The sequence below is a fragment of the Hetaerina americana genome, unplaced genomic scaffold, assembly GCF_022747635.1.
Source record: "Hetaerina americana unplaced genomic scaffold, ioHetAmer1.1.p SCAF_9, whole genome shotgun sequence".
Lineage (NCBI taxonomy): Eukaryota > Metazoa > Arthropoda > Insecta > Odonata > Calopterygidae > Hetaerina > Hetaerina americana.
The window spans coordinates 27,183,256-27,208,505 of record NW_027287538.1 but is presented as its reverse complement, the minus strand read 5'-3'; the positions used below and the strand labels follow the sequence as shown (position 1 = coordinate 27,208,505).

General features: G+C 44.2%; 1 protein-coding gene across 1 annotated transcript in view; it reads right to left on the bottom strand.

The window, feature by feature from the left end:
- hth (Meis homeobox homothorax) overlaps positions 1 to 25,250 on the bottom strand; it is an 834,894-nt gene that overhangs the window by 1,574 nt on the left and 808,070 nt on the right. Inside the window, exon 11 of the mRNA XM_071597689.1 lies at positions 20,642 to 20,700. Within this exon, the coding sequence (XP_071453790.1) occupies positions 20,642 to 20,700 (59 nt within the window). The remainder of the gene's footprint in view (positions 1 to 20,641; positions 20,701 to 25,250) is intronic.

Genomic DNA, 25,250 nt, shown 5'->3' with positions numbered 1-25,250 from the left:
AAATAATCAACACCCCTTTTCAACATTTTCTAAATCTAAAATTATACAACACTCATGAACAAGTTATTAAAACACGATAATACATTCTCTTATTACATGAGCATTATTAGATAAACTGCATCCAAAAATATGTATATTTAAATAATGATTTGCAATTTGGCCATTGACTACCAAAGAAGCCACTGAGACTTTAAGAGAGTACAATGTCAAAAATAGATGGAATATACAAATTCAAATTACAACTCAGTGTTGACCAAATTGGATGTAATTTTAAAAATTCAAAACTTTCCAAGAATAAATCCACTTAATATTTTCAAAGCTTACAGACTAGAGAGGGGAAAGGGAGAGGGATTGGAGGTGAATGGAGGGTGGTGGCGAGGGTCTTGAGAGAGCAGCCTTGGTGTCAGATACACATAAATTGGTTCGAGTGGGGGAGAAGGAAAGAACGTCGCCGGGATAGGGTTGTGTGCTTGTGGATGGTTAATGGATGGCAGACTAATGAGGTTCCTTGTGTAAAAGATGCATGCGTCGGGATAAAAGCTAATATTTCGAAAAGTTTTTCGGCACGCCGTGGGGGGGAGGATGGGAAGGGGGGAAGTTGAGGGTGGGACTCTCGCCGCCCGCGCGCCAAGTACTTAATTCATGACGAACCCATATTGATGTCTATCTATCCGAAGCCGCATCGTTAATATGAATTTCCCACCTCCCCTCTCCTTACCCCCCCTCACACACACAGACACCAAAGAGCCGGCGGCCACCGAAGGGAAATCCAACATCCCAGGTCCCCGGACTAACTTTTGGGAGCCCGTGAATTAACCCGCGGGAAAAGTCGGCCATCATGCTTTAATCCTTGATGGGCGAAAGTAGTTGGGTGAGTTATAACTTTCCGTAAATGTTGATGAAAGACCGAAAAAGTTCTCCGCGGCTTCTCGACTCGCGAGAGCGGCGAAAAAGTCTGATATACGCTGATCCGGATGAGATTCGATTAGCCGGTGGCGTTGAGCTTGAAATACGCTCCTAAAAAGAAGCTTTTCGCAAGCGTGAGGGGAGGGGCGAAGTTACCGTTAAATCTGGGACGAGTTTTAATCTAATATTTACAGCCGTATGAATACGTAAATCGAAGGAAATAGAAAGAAAGGAAATTCGGTCGTAACGGATCGAATAGCTCTCTCTCTCTCATGCGCGGCTTAAGGATGTGTCAGCGGAAGATAGTATTCCCATCCATCAGTATTATATTTTGATTAAAACTTCGAATGGCATGACGCGTATTGTCGAGACGAACGAGTGCAGCGTGCCAGCAATCGAGCACAGATGTTGTTTGAACAAAATGATTTATAAAAGGTTTTTAGCAAGTACGCACGTTTTTATAAGTGCGCACGCCTCTTTGTCGTACTGCAACAGAGAAACTTCGACAATGGCAAAAGAATTTCAACTAAAGTTGGCAATGGACTGGAAGTTGCAATGGGTAAATCTTACGGAAGTGGTCGAAATCTAAAGAAAAAATACACGCGCCTTCACCCCGAGTTTTCGATAAAAGTTTTGGATAAAACGATATTCGATATGAATTTCAAATTTTTTACCATTACCCCACACTCCTGGTGATAAGACGTCATTGAGTGTTTGTTTACAAGAAAGTGTAATAATCAAATGTGAACCCAATTAACTTCATGAAGACATCCTCTAGATATAACTAAGACACGATAAATGCAGGGAACATTGTCATTTTTTCAGTGAAAGGTAAATATCCAAAAAGAAGCATGAATTTTTTTGAAAGGATATATCGAAGATACTGACACGTTGATCAGCATGAACTTTGCTATAGCCATTCAAATAATACGGCTCAGCAAGGCATGAGACTCAAATTCTATGACTTTTGGCGCAACAAATTTAGCAGAGGCCTTAAAAACTTTAGCTTTTAACTTCAAAAAATATTGTGTAGCAAGCGGAATGGAGATAAAAAAACACGCTAGGAAATTATCCCTGGAAAACTCAATCACGCCGTCATTCCCGAATATATTATGTTCCTCCGCCGAGCAGTAGATACCTTACAGGTCGAAGGCGAGCCAGCAGATTCTCCGATGCAATATTCACAACTAATCACCTTATGAATTGGACCCGCTGAAACATTCCGCTGCGATAAAACGATTTAAGCCCCGAAATAGTGCCGCCATCCCGGGGCACTCAGCCTATATATCCAAGAAATCGGTAATCACGAGCGGGCCAATGAAAGCTTTATGGCTCAGAGTGGAAGGGAAAGAGGACGAGGGTTTGGGAGCGAGGCGAGGAGGTCTGGGGGGGCAGGGGAGAAGAGGGACATGCGAGAGACGCAACGATCGTCGCGGGGGATGGAGCCCGCACGTCCCCACTCGGCGTCCTCCTAAAAGCCCCTCTCTATCCCTCCGGAAAACCTATTCAACCACGAGAATAGAAAGGGAGCGGGGTGGGGTGTGTGTGCTTGGGGAGAGAGAAGGATGAGAGGCTGGCTCTCGGTCCTCACCGCTCGAGCCTCTCCTGCTCGTATGAGCGCTCCTGGCTCGGCCGACAATCCTTGAAAAGGGGAAGGGCTTGGGAGTGCGGGGCAGGGAGTTGGAGGATGGCGAAAAGCACTGACCGCAAGAGAGGACGAGCGGTTATCCATCAAGACGGGAAGGGATGAGGATGGGCGAAGTGGGGGTGCGTGGCAGGGTATGCCAGAGTGGGAAGGATCCCCGTGGGGAGAGAGCAGGGAGGGAGGGGTCCTTCGCCGATGCCACCATAGTCCCTGGCGGAGAAGAAAAAGGGGCTTCACCCTTCCCGTGCCCTTTTTTTAAAAAAAAGGACAGAGAGGATTCGGGAGAGCTCTTTGCTTGGACCTTTGTGTCCGGGAGGAGAGGAGGAAAGGGGAGATGTGCGGAGGTAAAGCTTAAACCGTCGGTCGGGAACTCGTAAAACCCTAGGCCGCCCTGATGCGTTGCGATTCAGTCTCCACTCGATCTGCAGTTTGGTGGGGGTTCATAGATTTGATGCGGGTGTGAGTCATTTCCGTGGACTCCTCTCGCCGTGAGAAACTAAGAATGCGAGGTCGAAACTTGACCAAAAATTTGCTGATAAATCGTACAAGGTGAGCAAACTGGTGTCAGGCAAATAAACAAAATGGCACTCGAGAGATTACTATTGCACGTGTGCTTGAGGGAACCCTCTGGAAAAAGTAATAGCTTTCGTCAAATGTAAAGGATATCGAACAGATGTAATTAATAATCTGGTGCGTGAACAAGGTATTGAAATGAAATATGTGGAAGAAATTGGTTATACTATGACTTTAGACAAAAGTGAAAGGCGAAGAAGGTTAAAAAAAAATATTTGCCCTCACCCTCGAAATGCCCAGCGGCGATTCGCACGCATTTTTCCGAGAAACTTAAAAACGATTTTCACGCCTGATTCATTGAGAGACGATCACAGGCGCACTAAGTCAACCGATTATGAATGTTGCGTCACCTCCGATGGCAATGCAGGCATTATGGAAATATATACCAGCTGTGCGTGGAAGAGAATTGCCCAAGAGCCATTCAAAATATCAATAAATCAGTTGAAATATTCAGTGAATTAAGTAACACTTCATTTGTTCCAAGCGGCAAGAATTCCTGACACGTAGGGTCAAGTGTAAAAAAACCTGAGAGCAAGCCTAATAGTGACGTCAGTGATTTCACACTTTTCAATAGGATGTCCATTTGGTAATACGCACTGTTCCCAACGCTCACTATTAGATTGACTCGTGACTTGGAAAAGGAAAATTATTAGTGTTTTCGGTAACAAGACGGACATTTCAACTGTATGACTCAGTAATAGAAAAGCATGGATATCTCCAAACGGAAGACCGCTCCTAGCGAAAATTCAATTGATCGACACGCAATAATTGGTGATTATTGATCGAGCTCTTTTACCGTAAGAAAACGAAAAGTAACGGAGAGAACGAGGCAAAATATAAAGAGAGAGTGTGTGAGAGAGAATCTCGTGAAATCGCGTTTAAAAAGCGCAAGAGACTTCAATGGTGGTGACCGTTCCGCAGGATGAAACCGTGTAAAGAAACATCGCCAGCGACTGGGACAGGGAGGTTTTGCGGAAAACCGCACGGGACTTTAGAGAGGGTGGGTGGAGGGAGTTTTAGGGGGATGAATATTTGCAGTTTGGTCGGAGGGTTGAGCGAAGAGGGAGTTAGCAGAAGACTGATGTTCTTGGGGGTTGAGATGAGAGGGAGAGAGAGAAATAAAAAAGAAAGTAGGATGTAAGCTTTGCGGGGAGGAGGGAGTAACGAAATGCGGGAATGGACAGAGAGAAAGAGAGATGAGCCAAGTGGAAATGCAGAACAAAAATGCGACGAACGGAAAGGACAGTTTTATTGCGGGTCGATGGTTTTCAACAGCAATCGTATGAAGTTCCTGCTTGATAAACTGGCACCGGAAACGTGTTTAATCCGAGGACGAAAAAGTGAAAATGGATACATGTCGAGAAGAATCATCGGACAAACAATATTCCAGGAAGTGAAAGAAAAATAGTAACATCAATTGTGCTGAGTTTGCACATGGTGGCATTATGTCCAGAGAGGCGTTAAATTTAAGACCGTGCAATGCGTGTACTGGCGGGCATGAGAAATCCTCATAAGTATTTCGCAAAAATGGATACGGTAAGCATTAAATAAACTCGATAAAAAGTCAATTTTATTCCATGACAATCCACAAAATGAAATTATAAATAGATAAGTCAATGTAGCAGAGAGGATATTGTCACCAATTAATCAAATGTAATTAAAAATGATGGTTATCATTCAGTGCCAAGCGTCACGCAGTCCATGTCCCGAAAGGCACAATAATACTGAGAAAAAATATTAAATCACAGGCAAACCAAAATTACGAACTTCGGCTGTGGAGTCCTTACACATTATTATTTAATTCCAATTAATAAGACCCGACACAGATGAATTTAACTACCTAATTTCCATTCTTGAGGCGTCTTATATAATCTCAGGCCACGCTACGCGACGCAGACCCATTGAAAAACACCACCACGGAAATGGAACTGCCAAAGAATAAGAACGTGAGGCAGAAAGTCCTTCGCTGCAAAGAGGTGGAGTGGGTGTGCCACGGGTAGCAAAGCGACCGCAAGAGTGGAGAGGGGTGACGGGGGGAGAGGGGGGAGATATTGGCGGAGGTATGGAGCGCAGAAAAGCCATGAGGTTGAGCCTTGTCTTATTTATAGGAGCAACCCATCCCTTCTATCCAAAGCTGGCAGTATTGGCTAGTGCAAAACTGTGTTGCGGTAGATTTCAATTATCCACGTCCGGCGTTAAAAACCCCACCCTCACCCTCCCGGAGTCTCCGATCCGGCCTTCGCCCACACCCCACGGACCCCCGCGGTGGCGCCCCTCCCCAATTCCCTTTCGCCCACACGGGTAGGGGTGGGCAGCCCAGTGCGCCGAGGATACACGTTCTCTTGATCGTTACCTGGTGAAGGACTTTATTAAGTCCCCTCCTTTCATGAATTACGCGAGAGTGGAGCATGATTTTTGGTACTTTACAATCGCTTTTAAAAAATTAACCCCAACACCTTTTAGGTTAAAGTACGTGCGTCAAGTACGCAAATATATTTTTGTAAACAATTTAAACAAAATGCACTATGAAGCCTTTACCGCTTCTGCATGTTTAGATAATTCAAGGGTTTATCCCTTGAGCTCGTTGAATGTACTAAAATTGGAAAAGTATATTGGAAATGTATATTTTTCTAATAAAATGTATTCGTGCATACATTCCCAACATTCAAAAGCCACTGAAATATAGGCAGATACTTTTTAGGGAAAATTTGAATAGCTTAAGAGTACGGCTGTTCTTTGTCATACTACAGACACATTTAACTCACGGCAAATAATGCACGATCTCCATTGAAAGATATCTAACATTTCTACAGCAGATTAACAAATTGAAACTCATTAGGGAGTGAGGAAAATGGTGAGAAAAATGATCTCATTTCTATACACACAAGAAAAAACGAACTACTACCTTAATATCTTATACAAATAGATAATACGCGTTTGGAGGAGTACCTCTTAAGAGGAGTGTATCACAGGAACGAAGTAAATGCTAATTACGAGACAATTATGTTCAACATACATATGGACTGGATGAGAACGAATCAACGAACAAAATAATGGCTAACCCATCTCACCACACCTGTTGGCTCTTTTATGAAGGCTATTAGAGCCAACACTATATTTCTTTCATCAGTAGTGAGTAGTTATTTCATTGTATTTAGCGTCTGTGTGATATTTCATCGATGTTCATTGCCACCCGTTGCATTCAGGAAGTGAAAAAAATCATTTTGTCGATAAGTTGATTTTTTCCCTCTTCTTTTTCGTTCTAGGGTCATCATCGCAGATGTGTACGTGGGCACTTATATGAAAATTCGTCGGTTCGCTCCCTTCGATCGAAATAGATCGACGCCTTCCCAGTATCGTACTTCCATCGCTCTGCTCTTCCACACCTATGCCACCCTCCCCCGCCTCCCACACCCTTGTAGTACCTGCACCCCTCCCTCCTTCCGACGCCAAACCATTACTAAATCTCTCCCTCCCTCTCTCTGTACTCCATAAGCATTGGCCAAAAAAACTCCTCCCTCCCACCCATTGCCATCTGGTGTCTTCATCGTAAACCATTTTCCACTCAACGTGGGAGAATGGGGAGGGATAGAGTTCGACTCCACCCGTGTATGTGTCCTTCTTTCGCTCGCTCACAAACCCCCCCCTTCCGCCCCCCCCGCCCTGTCGTACCGAACCTCTTTCCATCCCACCCTTACCTCCACATCCCAGCATCCCGTCCGCCTCTCCCGCAGACAGCGCCGTATGTGTCTTGATCCCCAACGTAATGAAGAGCGCAGAATGCATTCGCCGAGGTTTCTCGCCATTTTTTTTACTTCATTTTTTTGCCTCTCCCTATGCTCGTTCTCGCCGTCGCTACCGCTCGCTGCACGGGGCCCCGTCTCGGCGCACCTTAAATTTGTGTGCATGCCGTCGTGCGCTTTGAAAGCTATCGCAGTGGTGTGTGGAGGTGGGGGGGAGATGACATTATATTATCTTTGCGGATCCCAAGAGGGGGAGGGGACGAGGGCTGGCGACGGGTACGACTGTCGGAAATAGCCTTCCATCACGTTGTATTCCAGACCCCCGCAAAATGTTGATATTGCAGAAACGGAATGGGACTTGTTTCGCACTTAGATTATGCCATCTTGTCGGCGTTTTACCTGGCTCAAGGACAAGGGGGGCACTAGAAAACTTGCCGATATGGGAAGGAGTGGGAGAGGAATAGGCTAATGGTGTGACGCCAGCCACCAAATCATGTTTAACTGATTGCAATTCCTAGGCCTGTGGCCAGTGAATGATGATTACCCAAGACGCCATACGAGATAGGATGAGGACAACATGGCTGACACTCCGTTAACGTTGGCTTAAATAGAAAAGTATCCACGTGGCAACTCCCCGCTTTGAATAAAACCGTGGCCTCGTAGAGACCTTCATCCCAAATTGCACACACAAGAGTGGTAGTGTCATCTCAGCGGCGGAGGCGGGTTGCAAAACACGCCACATAATTTTTTTTATGATTTCCCAGGATTTCATTCTTCAAACAATTCAAACTGAAGGGTAAATTGCTCTTTCGTCCGTCTGTGACCTTAAATACATACCGAGCGCGCAACAACTGGATTTGAAAACGTCGACGCACGCCCCCCCCCCTGCCCCCCCCCAACTAATAGACATCTTTACTCAATCGCCGAGATCCCTGCGCTCGCTGTGAACGCTTCCTTGAACACGACCTGGGTTTTCGCAAGACCGGAGAGTTCGTACACAATGACGGCAAAGGTTTTTAATGAAATGAATGAACCGCGTGACTATCGAAGAGGATTCCTCCAAAGAGGATTCCATCGAGACCGAAATTTAGCCCGAAGGTAAGGCTCATCACTTTGAATTAATCATAATACATGAATCCTTCAATACGCAGACACGAACCGAAAGTTGAACAGATCAGATTGAGAAAAGATTCACACGCCTTCGGAGCTGAGGAAATGCAACTTTTCTCTAGGACAGAGGAGTTTTTGAAGGTCGCCCCATTGAAATGGATGGACAAGCGTGTCACTTTTCTCACTTTGCGGAAGGAATGGCAAACCCCCAACCCCATTTCCCAGGACATGTTCCTTTTTTCGCCATTTTCTGCGACTCTGACCCAAGTTGGGAGCGGCACCACTCCTAGTGCATTGAAAACCATCGTGGACGGGGGTGAACGTGAGAGAGACAGGCGCGTTAAAATAAAAGCGTCATCGAAAGAGATGAAAACAGACCTAAATATATATCAGCTCACCTCTTTCTGGCACATAATTATTTTCAGCGCCTATCCCAGGAAAAAAACCTCTTGGCGTGAAGTGTCAAATGGGAAAGATTGGGGCAGGTGTTAAATGGGGCAGGTGGCGCGAAACAGGGTAAGAGTGGGTTTGGGAAGGAAGGGGGGAGGGGGGCAAAAGGGATGTGGGGGGAGGGGGGCAAGAGGGATGTGGGGGGAGGGGGGCAAGAGGGATGTGGAGGTAGGAGGCGTAGAAAGGAATATGTCGACGGGGGAATATGGGGGCCAGGCCCCTGGTGTGCGCCTGTGTGCTCGGCTGTTAAAGGAGGGGTGGGTTATGGGAATAGCGTGCAAGGGAGAGGTTTTAGTGGAAGAGGTGGGGGGAATTTGGCGGTCAGGTGGGGCGGAATGGAGTATTGAGAGGTGAACGGAAAATTGAGTGAGGTGAGGAAGGGGAGAGGTAGAGGTGAAGGAGTGGGAAGGAGGAAGGGTTGGATTCTATGGGGTCGCGGAAGAGAGTTTTCCCGGAGCATTAAAAGCACGTGCTTCCTCCCATATATCCGGAGAGGTATTTGACGTTGAAACGGCTTAACTGTTCCTTCGGAAACTTCTCCTTTTTTTTTAAATGTATATATATATATATATATATATATATATATATATATATTTTTTTTTTCTAAACGGAAGAGTGGGGAATGGAGGGCGAGGACTATAGGCATTACGTCACGCGGAATGGGGCGACGAGCGGGGGTTTTTAAGTCGACGATATGAAAGATTTTTCTGTTCGGAAATTCAACTAGCATGAATCTCCTCCGCCCGTTCACGAAACCAGATTTTCCCCCAAAAATTATTTCTCCCGAGTTCTTTCATTTTTATTTTGAAAATTAGAAAAGGATGGGAAAAATGTGGAATTCAGACATAACGGCACCGCAAATTCAGCGTAAAATAACTGGATCGATGTTTATTTGAGAAGAAACTGCCAATAAATGCACGGTCATGACTAAATCGACCATTATCCTTGACATAAATTTTGAAACATTTATTAAACGCCGTGAAGCAATATTATATTAAAGTGGTTCATCAATGAGAACGTTTTCATGCTGGAAGAACGTCAACAAATCGGCCGGTTTGGAAGGTTAGAGAAGGTAAAGGTAACTACTGCATTATTTAGGAACTACTGCATTTTATAAATAAGGGAAATACCGCATTATTTAGTCTCCGCGTCTTAAATCACCGCAATATCAGATCATAGGACAAAAACAATTATAGGTTATAATAAGGGTCACGATTAACGAAGAATAAAAATATTAACTATATATTTTTATTTCTATTTAAGTCCCCAGAACGGTGTCGTGCCCGCAGATATAAACTGGCAAAGAGAATATTTGACCTAATATTTGAACCTAGGAACTAATTATTTAATTCACTCTAAACATTTTCAAAGGTTTCATCATGAGTCATTGTTCAGTGGTCGTTATGATTATATTAGTACTTAAACTGCATTGCGATAATTCAATTAAGAAATTAAGCACACGAGGAGTGGGCATGCTCAAACTCAAACTTCAAAAATATTAATGCAGTGAAAAAAAACAACTTAGCTGAAATGGAGAATTCAAGGAAATCAAAAATAAGAATTATCCAGCTGCAAGTGTAAATTGTAAGGAAAGCAATGATAGTCTATTTTGAAAATTTTCTCGTAAACAAGGAGGGAGAAATTGCCGCAGTCTTCACATCGAAAATAACACGAGTTTACCCTCCCACCGAGCCATCAATCTTTGCCCTCAAAAAAACAAATACTATCCAAATATCCAGGAAAAAGAGAGAAAAAAATCCAAACCACGCCAATAAAGCATGGATCGTCCGCAAAGACACAAAAAATAAATAATCGCTCCTTCATTTTTTTTCGTACACGGATGAGGAAAATGACGAGGGCTGTGGGATGGGAAAGTCTACAAAAAAATAATACATATAAGCTTGTAGAGTGAAAGTCGTTTCTAGAGTCAGCAAAACTTCTTGGAACGGATACTAGATGGGGTTGGGTGGAAGAGGCCGATGGATGGAGAGGAGCCTCGGGGAGACGAGGCTAAAGGGGGGGGGAGAGTGAGGAGGGTGCGCACGAATGATGAGACATCTACCGGGAGAATCCAAAAGTCTGGAAACGTGAGGAATGGTCCTCTTAACGTTTTGGAGGAAAAGAGGAAGAACGAAATATGTGGGGGATTATCTGAAATCTTTGCAATATCCTTTGCTGACTCGGCCGACCCAGGCAGGGCCCGAAATATGAGATAAAGCGATCCTGGGTGGCATGGTTCGGGATGTCTCGTAGTTTAAGAGGTTTGCCGTGTGTGCGTTAGTCTGTGTTGGCCCTGTTTGGTCGAGGCAGTGGTTTTCGGGCCGGATAAAAGAGGGGGGGAGGGGGATGTAAAGGGAAAGGGGGCAGGTTCGGAAGAATTGATGGTCCAAGGTGAGGGTGATGGGGATATTCCTAGATAGTCGTTCCGCCGCTCCCGGCAAAGATGTGCGAGCCAATTACACCCACCCGTGAGAGGATATACTACGTGGTACGGTTTTGGGAATTTGGGGCTTTTTTTTCTCTCTCTCTCTCTCTCTCCTCCTTTCCCGGGAAATTTTGGGATTTATGTCGAGCGCTGCGATATGGACGTCGGTGGAGCGAGGAATGAGCCAAACCCGTTTAAAGCCTGCTCATCGAAGGAATCCCTCTGGGTTGCTGTTTCAATTAGGATGACGCTCGTCTGCATAAACGGCTTAATTCACGCTCCATCCGGTATTTGACCACCGGAATGCAAACGAAAGCGCACCAGAAAAAAACTCAAATCGTCCACATTGTGCAGAAAAACCAAGATGAGAAAACCAAGTATTAAAAAAAAACTCTTTGACTAGATTAACGACGTCAAATCGCTAGCCATCACAGAAAAAAATTCTCGGGTACAAAATTTAGATCGAGTTAAAAGGACACGCAAGGGATGGAAAAAAGGTTGTTAGATGGTGTATCGTCAAAAAAAATATGAAGTTGAATTATCCTTCTTTGATTAACTTGCTTATTTGCGCACGATGTTCAACTGTAAAATGTTGAAATGTCCGGACGAATCTGTAAGAATACATGTCCAGCCGTCGCTTTGCGATTTGGTTGGAGCGGTATCATTACTATGGAATTTCGACCGAGATGATGGTGGAACTCATCTGAAGTTTGTGTGATTGACACAAGTGGGTATGACATTGCCACGAACTTCAGCATCTTTTTAAAAATCTCCGTCATGCTATAATAAAATTTTTAATGCATTTACGGACTCTTTGACGAACTTCACCTATTTCATTCCGTCAGACTTGCGGTTGAATCGAAAAAAAAGCTCCCAACGCATTGCGACAACAGTCATCAATGATAAAAAAATTCCTAAGAGACTAAAGACGTCCAATCACGCACATGACCGATATGACAGACATTGTTCGCCGAGTCCTTTAAAATGAACGTTCCCGTCAATCTTTTGGAGGAAGAAAGAGACAGAATTTCCGAGGAAGTTTTTAACATCTTCCCCACCGGGGGTGCGTCAAGGAGAAAGGCACCTGCTGCCTGACCACTCATTCGACTGGATCATTTTCATAATTCAGAACTGGAGAACTCAATAAACTTTTCACGTGACCACGGCAAGAGGTGTCCTCTTCACGGGCGAGAAACGGAACATGATGCGTGTCTTCGCCCCTCTCCCGCAAAGACGCGCATTCCATTTTAACAATGGCAGGGGGGGGATAGAGGGGTCGGACGTCACACCACGCCTTCTAGGTGCAATTCTCCTAACATGGAAGCCGCACGCATTACGACGGGTTGGGAAGAGGGGTGGAGGAAAAAACAAGGGAAGAACGAACGCGCGCGAGAGATGGCCAGGGGAGAAGGGGGAGAGAGAGAGACTATACTTATACGAGTAAAGCGGGGAAGGGCGAAGAGAGGACCGTCAAAGATATAAGGGGGAGAAGGAAAAAAAGGACGTGGTGGAAGGGAGGGAAGAATGGTCAGTCGGGTGACCAGGGGCCATTACAAATTGACACGGCTGATGGATGGCCTGGATGGGGGGCGGGAAGAAGGGAGAGGGGGTTAGGGTCCGTTCTGGGAGCGTGGCAGGGTTTGACAGAGGTGGATTCAGGAAATAGGGGCGCGAGGGATGGTGGAAGGGTAGGGGCGTAGTAGGATTGGTGTGTACCCCCCCATACACACACAACCCGGGCCCGCCAACTCCCTCTCCTTCATCCCAGGCCACCTCTCCCCCCCCCCAAAACCTCTCCTCTCCTATCTACTAGCGCTATTGGAGATATCTCCTCCCGGATTCTAGCGCCGCCGGAGGGGGAGCTATCTCTGCGTGGACTGGCCGAAAGAGGAGGGTCCGTCCTCTCACGGTCTCTCATTTTCTGGATTGGGGTTTCGGCGGGGGGGGGGGTGGATGACGGAGACAAGGGGGGGGATGGGTTGCAGCGCTGAGATAAGGAGGAATGGGATATTTCCGCGGGGTGGACCATGGCGGCCCTTTCGAAAGGGTCGGCAAGGGCGGATTTTGGGGACCGGGGCAATTGGGGAGGTCGGAGGATGCATATATACGGTCTGTTTGCTCCGGTAAGCTTCTTACTTCATGCAGGCGGCATAAACGATCAGAAGGGACACACACACAAGAGAAAGCCCGCACACACCACGAAAGAGAAATACCCTCGGAAGTGCCTCCCATTTGAATTTATGCCGGTTTCTCCCGCAGTGCTGGCGGCAGGGAATGGACCTGGGTGTGCCTTCAGTGCTCGCTCAAGTCTCAAGAAGGTTGATCGACAGTCGAAGAGGGTGGCATCCCACTACAAGCACGGACAGGACCTAGGTCACATTTTAAGTCCAGATTGACGCGAGCCCCGCAAAGTTACCATGAACTCGCCAAAGCTTTCAAACAACCAGAGCTCCCATAACGACAGCATTACCCATGACCATGGAATTCTGTCCACTCTTCCTGTGAGTACTAAATAACTCGTACTTACACGCAGGTGGAAAGAGGTTTGATACCTGATAATTTACGATCTCTCAACCCTCAAAAGTTAATAACACCCCAGACGATTGGGGATTTTAATTGCGATAGCCATGCTCAAAAGATTTTCACTGAAAAAATCAATTTTCTGATTCGCGAAAAAATGTCAACGCAGTGCCGAAAGGGAAAAGTCATCAGGTAAAATGGTTTTGAACTGTTGAATGAGATAAGGCATGAAAGCAACAGCAGTATTCCATTTACGAGCGGATTTTCAAGGTTTGACTCAACCGGAATTCTCAGTTCGCGAAATTCACGAATCTGTTCGGCGAGAGCATTATGAATTTCTCGGACGTGGGCTGAGCACGATGCGTCGTACCATGGAATACAATTCAGGGAGAGAGAGAGAGTAAAATTATTACCTATATCATGCGAAAATGAGTATCGCTTAAACCGCTTGAAGTAATTAAACGACCGGGGAATATATATTATGACACACGGGAGCAATTACTGTTACTGCTCCCCAGAACACCACTCCGTCCTGTTTCATTTGCCTGCATAAAGTAACTCTCGTTCTAATGGCCCGCCCCCTCCGATTACCCCTCCCGAACGACCTTGTGCCGCGAAAAAAAAAGGGTCGAGGCAATATCGCCCTAATTACGGCGGCCACCAAAAGAGGCCGAGACGAATTTGAAGTTTACGGTTATTATGGGTTCGAAATAATCTTCGTGAAGAATAAAAAAAAGAACGGCGTTGATGATGGTCGATCCCGCGAACGAAAAGTACGACAAAACAAAAAGCGACAAAAAACGTAATGTATTAAGGAACCGACTCGAGAAGAGTTATAAAAATTTGGGAGCGATGAGCGGGAGTGAATGGGGGGGCCGGAGAGGGTAGGCGGGGGGGGGGAGGATTGGCGCTTTGAACTCGTGAGGTGGGTGTGAAGGGGAGAGGCAATATGAAGTAGCATTATGAGCAAGTGAAGCCAAGTGGAGGACGGGAGGGCGAAAAGCAGCCGTCCTATTCCATTTTTTCCTCCCTCCATTCATTACTGGAGACTTGATGATGATTGATGGGACATTTTGGGGTTTTGGGTTGGGAGACGGAGAGAGAAACTCCGGGGGCCGGATCGTGAAGGAAATTTCCGCGTGAACTCCCGAGGTGTGTGGCTGGGAAGGCGGGGAGAGGCTTCCTCCGCGAGAACACTCTTGAGGAACACCTCCAAAGAAGAAAACCCCCGGACGCTTTGACCTTAGCTATATAAAAATATCAGAGCGCATGACCGTACTTAGTCCACTTCGCGAGAGTTTTGGATATCCTGCGGAAATGTACTGTGATGGGATTCATGGTATTCGATTACAACAAGATTTAAATTTGGAGACGATTCAATTGTGGATTTGGACTTGGAGACGACACCTTAAATTTAATTTCATAAATTAGGTGTTTTCAAAAGTATCCATAAACCCTAAAAGAAATTATGGTGTGTTGAGCACGAAAGTAGGAAATAAGAAAATACACAACATCAGCGTAATTATAAATGAAAAGCACACATATTGCGGCCAATTCAAGGGGAATTCAAAATTTCCTTTAAGAATTTGAACCAGTCAAATCAATAATTCTCAGATTGAAGACGCACGGCACGCATGGAATTTGGCACATGATCTTTAAGTGAATATTATCTATTTTTTATTCTCTTCTCCACAATGTTTGTGCATATGAATCTAAATCACATTCTAATTCCCCCATTTGAAAAAATCATTAATTTACAATGGAAATGACCATAGCGAAAAAATATTTTTAGAAATGAAATGTAAATGACCATCGTAACTTTTTTTGCGTTATGAATATAACTTACGATGATCTATTTTCAAAATCGACGAAAATCGGTCAATTATGTACCTCACCGGCAGGTAAGGATTACGTGCATAAAGTCTCCAACACCGCGACGGGAAAGAGCATAGCGTTATTGTAGCAATCCGTGGAATACATCCAAAAGTCTTATTCTCCTCTGACCATGTATAACAAGTACTCCAAAGACCTTGTACGGGGAAGAAAAAAGAGGTACCTAAACCTTTCCCAACTTAACGTAGCAAAACCATATATATAAAGTGGAGGGTATGGGGAATTAGCGGAGGGGATGGTAAGGGTTGAAGAGGTCCTGTGAGGATATCGAAAGCAAGATTCCCGGAGAGGAAATGGACGGCTAAGGATATCTCCAGACCAGTTTGTGCGGGATTGGCGGACGGAGGGAGGTGGAGGAGGTCAAAATGCGGGTGGGGTGGGGACTTCGAGAAGGAGGGGCAAGGGGAGAGATGCGAGAGGCGTAGGTAGGAGCGGACGGATCGAGAGGGGATGGGTGGAGGAATGGGAGGAGGAAAAGGGGATATAAGGCCGGACTTGGCGTAGCCCTTCCGAGCACAATCAGGACATAGGGTTTGGTGGCGAGATATTGGCCGTTGCTATGGTAACTGGGAACGGTCGAGAGTGAAGAGAGGAAGTGGGGGGAGAGGAGGAGGGGGTGGACTGTGGAGGGGGGAGGTGGGTGGAGTCCTCGAGGCGGAGTGCAGGGCGAGAGAGAGGTCCGGCCATACTCAAAAGATACCACGGAGGAAAATTTATTACGGCTGGGTTGGGTTTGGGTGGACGCTGGCCTCTCTTATCCTTGTGGCCCTTCCATTCCCTCCCTCCCTCTCGTCCAATATATATAGCGGCTCCCCCATCCCCCTCCCACCCTCGTCCCCCGACCCCGCCTCATTCCGCCGCCTCCTACATCTGCAGACGTCTACGTCCGCTCCCCTTCCTGCAGGACGGTGGGCGCGCAAGTGGATTCCGACAGTGCGCTGCAGCTGCAACCCGATATGCGACGTCAAACATTTAAAAGAATGGACAAGGAGGTCGGAGTAAGAAACAACCGCTCGATAAGTGGATGAGGGGACGCATGACGTCTGAAGGATCGGCAAATTAAAGAATACGAGTAAATAAATATAACTTGTAAATGTAAATAATTGGCATTTATGATATTCAAATGTCGTTTGGCCTTTTCGATTTGGCTAACGCAAGAGATCAGAGCTAACATACAGAGCGGTTATGTATGAATATTTAAATTCATGGAGCATAGAACAACAACTTATTCTTCTAAATTCTCTAGCAAGAGCCACCAAAATCGGTCGTTAAACAAGTAAATGCTGTTATTCGAAAGCATCTTGAATTCATTCTTCCTTTTTTAAAAATGATATGTAAACCAGAGCAAAAAATTCTAATCTCAAGGACTTCGAATTGGAGATATTTCTGTCATATTTAATATACATTACTAACTCCGTTGCCACAGTTCAATTAATTTTTTCCTCCCCAGTCCAATTGTTGAGATTTTTTATCTCAGCTCCATTACAATGACGCTCGTTGACTGGTTGGTAGACACGTGAAATAAAGTGTTAAAAAAATCGGGAATTATGACGAAGAGACTATTTTCCATAATTCGAATTTTACCAAAAAATTAGCTGTATCCGTAACCAATAGGCATAAATATTTGTAAAAGAGACGACAAATAAATGGTGTTTGCGTCGTCGAGAAATTGGCACCATATTTGAATGTAATCTCCTTTCTTTATATGCTCTTGGAGAAGAAAAACGACATACGTATGATTTTGTGCATTACAAAATATAAATTATAAAATCTTGATTTTCATAAAAATAGAGAACCGTCATCTCGCATATGTACAATCAAGTCATAAGGTACCAAAATATATATAGATGAAAGGTAAATACGCATAAGAAACTAAAAAATGGTGTAAACTTAAGTATTTGGGATCCGTGGGAGTAAATTTGGCAAAAAGAATTAGATAAAGTCCAGAGAAAATCCGCTAGATTCGTTAAAAATTGTTATGATAAGAACACAAGTGTGACAGGTCTCCTAGGGGATTTAGGCTGGGAACCACTTGAAGTGCGGAGAACAAGCGAGGCTTAGACTTTTAGAAGGGTTCAGAACAAACGAGTTTAACTATGACACTGAAGGAATTATAATGGCCCCACACTACTTAGGTAGATCAGACCACAAAGATAAACTAAGGGAGATAGATTCCAGGACAGATAGGTACAAATACTCATTCTTTCCCCGAACAATCAGTAATCATAATAGCAAGAAACCGAAGTCACTTTAGAAATATTAAAAACGTTGAATTTACAAGTCGGAACAAAATTAAACACTACAGAGATGTTAGGTATACTTTCAGGTGCATGTGTATGTTAGTTGGTAGTTTGAGTGTTTGCATGTGAGTGGGGTGTAAGTGTTCATGCATGAATGTATGCCATGTTTTTTTATATATGATTTTGTCGTTATTGCATGCGGTTTTTTTTTCTTTTCTAAATTACGGGTGGTGTCCTAGCACCCACCGCCACACGCCCTTGCGGCGGCTTGCGGGGTATTAAGTAGATGTAGATGAAACTTACTAAAATGATTCCTATCCATAGCAAGTAAACCATTACACACCGTTTACGTGTGAAAAATAAAAATGTAACAAAAATAAATAAAAACTACACTTGCCTAACATTAATCAATTCACTTGTTAACGGCAACGAAGCACAGCATTTATTTGTCTCATGAGAACAAAATATCATAATTGATTTTTCACCCTCGTGTGTGTGTGTGTGTGTATATATATATATATATATATATATATATATATATATATATATATATATATATATACACACATATATATATACATATATATATATATATATTTATATATATACATATATATATACATATATATATATATATATATATATATATATATATATATATATATATATATATGTGTGTGTGTGTGTGTGTGTGTGTCTTTCACATTTCACAAAAAAGTTTTAAGGGATACCAATGGTCCATTCGCAGAAGCTTGACGCAGCCGCCGATAAAGCTCAATTTACTATAGAACCTACCTAAACGAAGGAATTAGAGCAGCAACCTTTCCTCATTTGCATGCACACACCGATGAGTAGGCTTGCACCGGAGGAGGCTTCCTGCTTATTTTGGACCCATTGCAGCCTTGATCGCCATGTCCCATTTCAAAACCCGCGGAAAAGTTAAACCTTTGAAATCCTTGTACCTCACTCCTGCTCCTCTTCCTCCGGGGAAAAAATATCATCGTGATAAAAAAACGGCAGCTTTGCCCCGGAGGAACGGCCCGGAAACCGCTCCCCGCTCCTTATTTTATTTTTATTTTTTTCAAAGGGCTCGGGGTAGGCGAACGGGAGAGGACGGGTTCGGAGAGGAGGAGCAACAGTTCCATTTTATGCGAAGTCTCCTTTTCCGGGGCGTTGGGGAAGGGATGAAAATGGCGGCCCAGGGGTGCGGGGCGCACGGAGGGGCGGGGGGCGGAGGCCGTAAACCCCGGTGGGAGAGGTGGTGGGGGGAGTAAGGGGGGCGGGATAGAGAGAGGGTGTTGGCTCCTTTGACGATGCAATGGCAGGGAACGAGGATGGAAGTGAAAATAAAAGTCCTTCACCGCCACCGGGACGTAGGGAGGAAAAAAAACAAGGGATGAAATCCTCGTCCTCGACACGCCACCACCACATCCCCACCGCGCCAGGCATCACCATTCCAAACGCATCCGCGCCACGCCGTTACGAAAAACTCCGTGGCATTTCCACCCTCACCCGCCAGCCCCTTCTCTTATCCCCCTTGCAGTCCCATAAAGGAGCGGCCCAAATGTGCACTTGGATGCGAATTTCGGGGAACGTGGGGATGGGGTAATGGGGGCTAGAGAGAGAGGGGGGAGTGGGTCGGAGCTCCGGAGGGAGATTTCTTCCCCTTCCTGCCCGCGGACCTTTTTCTTTTTCTTCCGGAGAGGCTGCACCCGTCGGTTTCGGGTGGGGTGAGGCGGCAAAGGACCAAGGTGTAAGAGTCGTCACGAAGATGGGGTGGGGATGGGCTCTTTTCCCTACTCTCGAGGAGGGCGTGGGGAGTGGGGCGTCTTTCCGACCTGAGCGTAGGGGAGGGTGGGAGAGAGACGTGGGTGGGTGGTGGGAATCTCCCAAAGGCGTCGCTCTCGGCTCCCCTCTTCTCGGCCGCTAATAGGCCGGCGCGGAGAGATAAGATCTAGAATAATTGGTATCAGGTGGACTTTAAAACTTGGGGGTCTTCCTCTCCCCCCCCGCCTCCTTCGCGCGGAAAAAGAATCCCGAAGGGGGGAAGAAAATAGGACGTGCTTTGTGTATGCCTTTTCTTACCGCTCTCCTGGATACAAAGATCCCCCCTTTCTTCTGGGTTGAAGTAGAATCGAGTTTCCGCCTCGTTTCCCGAGCCACGTACTCATTCGTGGAGATCTTGTGTGAGCTTCCTCGACAACGCATTATTCTTATACTGATTTGAATGAATGCCTTCGGATTTCAATGCCTGCCATATCGGAGATAATATTTATTTCCCTCTACTGGGCCGGGCCGACATTTCATGAGGAAGATCGGAGAAAAACGTAGCGATTCTTCGATTAAAATGTCAAAGAATCATACGCCTACATCATGGAGTATTAATTATTAAAAGGATTTCAATGTATTTATCATTAAAAATTTTCAACAATCAGCCAGGAGCAAGTAGGGGTTATATCAAAGTAAAGAAATAAGAAACGGAAATTTCAGCGGAAATTGGAATTTTTCCATGTTCGAACGTTTAAACTGTGCTTTATTTTATAATAAATACCTCCTTGCATTAAGGTAGAACTTACGAACACCTAATTGGGGAATGGATACCGATGTCAAAATTTGAGGATAAAAATCACGAATATCTCTTTTAATTAATCATTTATTCAAGACTAATTTCTCACAAAGTACACCACTTTTCCCAAAGTTATTCCAAAACTGTTTAAAATATTTCCATTTTCCTAAGCTTCTAATTGACTTGTAGATGGACAACAATACATGATTTCGGACACTCTCTAATGTCTGAAGTAATATTCAACGCCCGAGAGAACATACACTCCCATCTCCCGACACAAAGACATTTCCATTCCTGTTTATGTTATAAGGACTTCCTTCCTGTTATCAACACCCTCAACGGATCACTGTTAGCCTCGCACTTCGACAAGAATTGACACGGGTGAGAAGGCATTTATTTCACATTGGATGCAATTTGTGTTCAGGGTAAAACCAAATGGAGGAGTGATCATTCTGGTGGGATTGCAGGGAATAGGAGTCTTGGGTTGAGAATCAGGTGACAAAGGAGAGATTAGATATTACTAGGTATATCCAGGTCGCTCTCCTTTATACCATTCCAAGGCGGACTTACCCGCACGATTCGATTGGTCTATCATTGGCTGCACGATTCTGCGTCGAGCGTTGATGAACCTTTGCGGAAGAGAAGAGAAAAGAAGATATGATAGACAGAATCGGGATTGGTTGTTTCCATATAGGGGACAGAGAGAAATATCATGTTTTTTTAGGAATGGGTACATGGAAAAGGAATTTAGTGATGGCGAACTCGTTGAAGATTACGTGTCGCGACTCACAGACACCGAATGGTCTCATGTCACAATCAATATATAATCGTCGAATAATAGCATGAATAAATTAATACAAATATATATATTTAATTTTTTCTTCATATTAATTTATATACTGAGAAGTATTAATCGCACCCCAAACTGGTTAAGTTAAAGCACAAAAAATACATCTTCATGGGCATGATATGTTGTCAAATAATTTTTAATTACGAAGACATTTATAAAACCGCGGTGGATATTTTCAAACAAAATGATTACGTGAAAAATAAATTGATTACACTTTGAAGCGTATTGTTCCAATCCTGGGCAATCGGTAACATTATATTAAGAAGGACTTTTGACTTCAATATTACTATAGCTTTCATCGCCACTTAAATATTTTTGATAAATTCAAAGCATATTCAAAAGCTAATTTAACTTCAAATATATTTAACTCGAATTCATTTCCACTCTTTCGCGTATCGATTCCACTGAGTCGCCATCACGAGAGTTGGGAATGGCAATAGAGGAGGAAACAGGGGGAAAAGACTTCTTGAGAAAAAAAAAACAATTTAAAACCAAAATAAATTCCATTTTTGGCGATCATCAACGGCTCGGCGGGTATCGAACCTAGCCCCTGATAGACGAGAGACAAGACCTGTTTCTTTCTCTTTCTACATCAGCGAGGGCGCGAGACTAGTATGGTAAGGAGATGTGAGATGGGATTGAGATGGACGGGAAAAAGCGGTAGATGCAAGCGGAATTAGCGTGGGAAAAGGAATAGGAAGCAGGGCTTTTAAAAGCAAAGCAGCTGGACAGGCAGTGAATGTGAGAAAAAAAGAAGGAGGGAAGCTAAAAGTTTTAAAACCACACCCTCTGTCTGGACGTTCAATCTGCTGAGAGTCGAGTAAATGTCCCGTGTCCCTCCTGTAATGAGTTTGCCTCCACGAATTTTGCCACAGTTTTGATCGAACACATTTTAGTGCTGTGCTCGAAGTCTCACGATGTTCACTGGTTTCAGGACCATGGTAAACATTTATCAAATATTGTTCACCACATCTAATATCTTCTAGGCTGAATTGATACAGGTGAAAGAAAGAGTATTTCCAGAGTTACGTTGGAGGATAAAAATGTTTACATTTCCCAAGTAACAGAATGCGTGAGCTGAATTTATTTACTTATTGTTTGTACGCTTGTGTGAGCATATATATACATATATATACACACACACACACATATATATATATATATATATATATATATATATATATATATATATATATATATATATATATATATATATATATATATATAATACATGTATATAACAGGGAATCCCCACTATGCAGTTTAGCGCATCAAATCACAGAAAATTTATTAAACTTGATTAAATATCCAATAATTTGAAGGATAATTTAAACCCTGTTTCTAAGTAAAGAGTGCTGTCTATGTGTTTCATTAGCGAGTGAGTTTGGTTGAAAATATATCAAACTGTGGTCACAACTAATGCTTTATAATCACCGAAAGAACGAGATAAACTCGTGCTGACCGGAGTGTAATTGGGAAAACTCCAGAAGGAAATAAGCAGTGAAGGATACAGGCGAGGATCACAGAGAGGAGTTACAAGATAAGCAATGAGAGGAGCAATGAGGAGGAGGACTGATCGTATTAGACCAGAGAGAAGGCGTGGGGAGACTGGGGAGTGAACTTCGTCCTTGGTATCACTGCAATTTCTTAAAAAGGGATATAATACGGTGTACCAAAGTTATGTATGGCAATGATAAGACAAATGAAGATTTCACAAGCCTTGTTTTGGAGTGGTGTAGAGTCATATGCTTGTTCGTTTCTGTTAGAACATTATTGCTGCTTTTGCTGGCCCGCAAATCGTTGGGAGTCGAAATTTCTTACGGGATGGTTGGAGTTTAGGTTTTTACGGATGAGGAATGCAAGGCATGCATGATCCTCTCATCTTTTGTTTCTATTCAGAGGATTCGAGGAAAGTGATGGGTAGTGGGAAATGTTCGTAGTTGGGTGTTGGGAAGGGTTCGGAAGGGGTTTTCAGAAGGTTTGGGTTTTAGCGTCCCGCCAACTTACCGCTCGCGCCCGCTCTGTTCGATTGGTCTATGAGGGGCTGCACGATTCTCCGCCTCGCGTTGATGAACCTAGAAAGTGGGACGGGTGTGGGAGAGAGAGGGAGAGATAGAAGTTGGGGAGGGGGAGGAGACGGATCGGGGGAGGAGAGGAGGTGCGGATAAGATAAAAAGAAGCAAGCAGGGTTTGAGCGACAAGAGGAAAAAAACACGCACAGGGAGTGTGCACGTGACGTAATCAGTATCCGTTATCAAATTAACTGCGCAAAGGAAAAAACCACAGTCAAGAATGATATATTTGCTAGAAACATGCGCGCATCCCTTGGTTTACTGAAAAAAAATACAGCTCAAGAGCAAGGTTCAAGTTCTCCGTTCAAGGAGTTAAATTTAAATTAAATTTACTTTTTGCGCTACTCTGAAATTTAAATTACTCAAAATTTATAGACTAAAGTAACGATTCTCTTTGCTTCTCAATGAAAAACTTATAAACAAAAAAATTAAGGGAATGCACTTCATTTAAATTTGAGCGCTATAAAAAATTTGCAATCTTGAATTCTCGACGAATATTTAACATTACAAAGTTGAGTATGACACAAAGATTTTTTTAAAATTATGACACACATATAAACACTTTGGGAAGAGGCCACCAGATAAATATTTTTTTCCACTAACATTTCAAGATACCACCCTGTGTACAAGAATGTCAAGAATCATCCACCAAAATTCACAATAGGAATAGGGCTTGCAAAAGAAAATGCGTATTGAAATATCTCCTTGTTTAATTAACCCTCGATTCATGAAATCATTTCTCCCAAGTAAAGCTACGTTGGGAAGTAACGTCAGCTATTTGCGAACTCTTTTGTTGGAAAAATACTTGGATGGCAGCGACTTCAACGCCTACTTCCATTCCACCGATGAAAGTATTGATATAATTAGTTCTTAAAGTATAACTACAGGCACGAACCAAAATTCTCTCAAAAGTCTACATTATAATATTCCGTACCTTGAAAACGTGTATGAATTATCCGCCCACGACTCGAAACACAATATTTTGCAGAGCAATAAGGCTTAAACAGGCACGATTTTGTCCCATTCAATAAACTACCATAACTATGCATTATTTAAATATTTTCCTTAGGCTCATTTTAAATCTTTTATACAGCGAAAATCAATCAACTATCGGTGACGTAGGATTTTCTTCCCGTCTCCTGAGTTCAGGGCCACCAAGATAGCGGCGTCGCCATTCAAACACCCCAGAATAACTTCGGAGGTAAGTGTGATCTAAGGAAACGTGATCTCTGAATATTCCTGGAGAAGGTTCTTAATTTTCGGCTAATTTAGCGGATCGGCAGACTCTATCCACTCAAAATAATCTTGATAGGCAAGAGTAAATTTATTCTGATTAATTTTCCTGTGGGATTAAATCTTATAATGCTTTGATGTCGACGAAATACCACAAATGGACAAATTTACACGTTTATACACACACATCGAATTTACACGGGATCTGTACGAAAAAACGGCAATTTGCTCTATCTCTTAAACTGCCGTCAACGAACAATAATAAGACCCTCCCTTTTCTTCGACTTTTAGGAAGATTAACATCAGCATAACATATTTCCTCGGCGAAGCGCCCAATGACTACTGGTTCAGTAGTGGGCTAACCGAATCGGAAACCGGGTTTTAATATTACCGATATGATGGCTCGTACCATTCATTGCAAACCTCCTCCTCCTCCCGTGTCCCGTCTCGCACAACCGTCCCACACAGCGTGACAGCGTAGAGGCGCGCCCTTGTGCCATCATTCCTTCGGTATTATTATTGTCACGTGAGGGGAGCCGAAGGAGGGCGCCGTCGTGTGAACAAGCGATAAAAGAGTCGCGACGGAAGGAGTTTTCGGAGACGGAAGGGGAAAGAAAAACGCCGGGGAAGATTAATCGCACGCACCGCCCGTGCGGGCAACGACTCCGCCAGCTGATGCCTCGGCGTCCATTCCGTGCCAACACGCGCGGGGAGCACCGTCCCGTAAACACGTAGGAGCCAATTGGAGGCGGGGGGGTGGTTTAGGGGAGGGGGTTGTTTTGTGCAAAACTTGGGAACTACCATTCCGGCCCCTCCACCCTTCCTCTTCGAAGCCACCATCTACGAATCTGCCCCCCCCGCCAGAAACAAGCCCAAGCACCCCCGTCACCCCCCTCGACCATTCTTTGCAACCTCCCCAGTCTCCCCATCCGCATCCCAATTTTCTGATTCCACCCACAGCCGACCCCCGCCCCCCCTACCTTTCCGACATGGTTCCGAGTACAAACTTCCCTCGCATTCGGCG